The sequence below is a fragment of the Amphimedon queenslandica genome, unplaced genomic scaffold, assembly GCF_000090795.2.
Source record: "Amphimedon queenslandica unplaced genomic scaffold, v1.1 AMPQUscaffold_11088, whole genome shotgun sequence".
Lineage (NCBI taxonomy): Eukaryota > Metazoa > Porifera > Demospongiae > Haplosclerida > Niphatidae > Amphimedon > Amphimedon queenslandica.
This window is the reverse complement of record NW_003548667.1, coordinates 2825-3951: the sequence shown is the minus strand read 5'-3', so window position 1 is coordinate 3951 and position 1127 is coordinate 2825. Positions and strand designations below refer to the sequence as shown.

General features: G+C 34.9%; 2 protein-coding genes across 2 annotated transcripts in view; one reads left to right on the top strand and one right to left on the bottom strand.

The window, feature by feature from the left end:
- LOC109589631 (uncharacterized) overlaps window positions 1-234 on the top strand; it is a 2124-nt gene extending 1890 nt beyond the window's left edge. The window contains exon 5 of the mRNA XM_020005685.1: window positions 7-234. Within this exon, the coding sequence (XP_019861244.1) occupies window positions 7-234 (228 nt within the window). The remainder of the gene's footprint in view (window positions 1-6) is intronic.
- Window positions 12-933, bottom strand: LOC109589632 (uncharacterized). The gene is made up of 2 exons (XM_020005686.1): window positions 773-933; window positions 12-730 (listed from the first exon to the last, which is right to left on the bottom strand). Exons 1-2 carry the CDS (start codon window positions 894-896, stop codon window positions 363-365), a joined length of 492 nt encoding a protein of 163 aa, XP_019861245.1. The 5' UTR covers window positions 897-933; the 3' UTR covers window positions 12-362.
- Window positions 934-1127: the final 194 nt, after the last annotated feature.

Below are 1127 nucleotides of genomic sequence, written 5' to 3'. Positions count from 1 at the left end.
GACAAGTATCACTTGTTTGGGATCACTGTTGGTCTAAATGAAGGCTACCTGAGAGGACTAGACAAAGACTATCCAACATGCCAAGAAAGGTTCAATCAAGTGTTTTATAAATGGAGTCAATCTCATCCCAACACATTCAAATGGAAGACCGTCATTGAGGTATTACGATCTGATACCATCAAAGCTACTTCTGTAGCTGAACTTGTTATTGAACATTTGAGTAGCAATGAATAACACAATTAGTTTTTACAAACCAGAGCTGTCAAAAAATTTATTGTACATGTAGATACGCTGTTGTATTTTTCTATTAGCATTATATATATACTTTTATCTTTTTGATTTATAATTGTTATAAATCTATTTCAGTCTAGTTTCTGTGCTAGTAGGCACCAGTTATCATGATCATACCAGTAGTCCAGTATCTTTAATGAGGGAACTCTCTTACACAACTCTATCAGCTCCTTATCCACAAACACATGATAGTAACGATAGAAAGTCCTAAAGCCATGTTGCTGCAGATCAAAAGCATGTCTATCATCACCAGGAACATGTGGAGAAGATACAGAAACGTCATTATCTTTTGACAAAGGAACTGGTTCAACAATATTTGAAGTAGTAGGCATTAATAAAGAGGTGGGGCTAGGAGTCCTTAACAAGTCACTGGAGGAAACTACTTTGTCGTGTGATGAAGAATCAGTTTTTTCATGATCAATATCTTCCATACCTTTTCCTAAAATGTGACAATCTTTTGCTACAAGTTATAATTGTGTACCTCTCTCTATTTTAGTCTTGGATTGTTTAGACTTTCCCCTTCTCCTTTTCTCTTTTTTCTTTTTTGCAGAATGTGTAGGATCATGACCAGGTGAGTAGTGGGGCTGAAGATGCCATGGAACCATCACATCTTGCTCAGAGAACTAGTAAATGCAAATTTAAAAATTCGTAAAAATCTAAATTTGATTGGAATCAGCTCAAACCTTCTACACAACATAAGAACATGTATATGCATCAGAAAAAATTATAAAAGTAGAGAATTTTCTTTTTTTTTTATTTTGGCGAAATTTGGCCAGTGACCCTGTAGTATAGTACAGGGACTTTTGCCTGATTTTGTAGCAACTTTAAAAATCCAT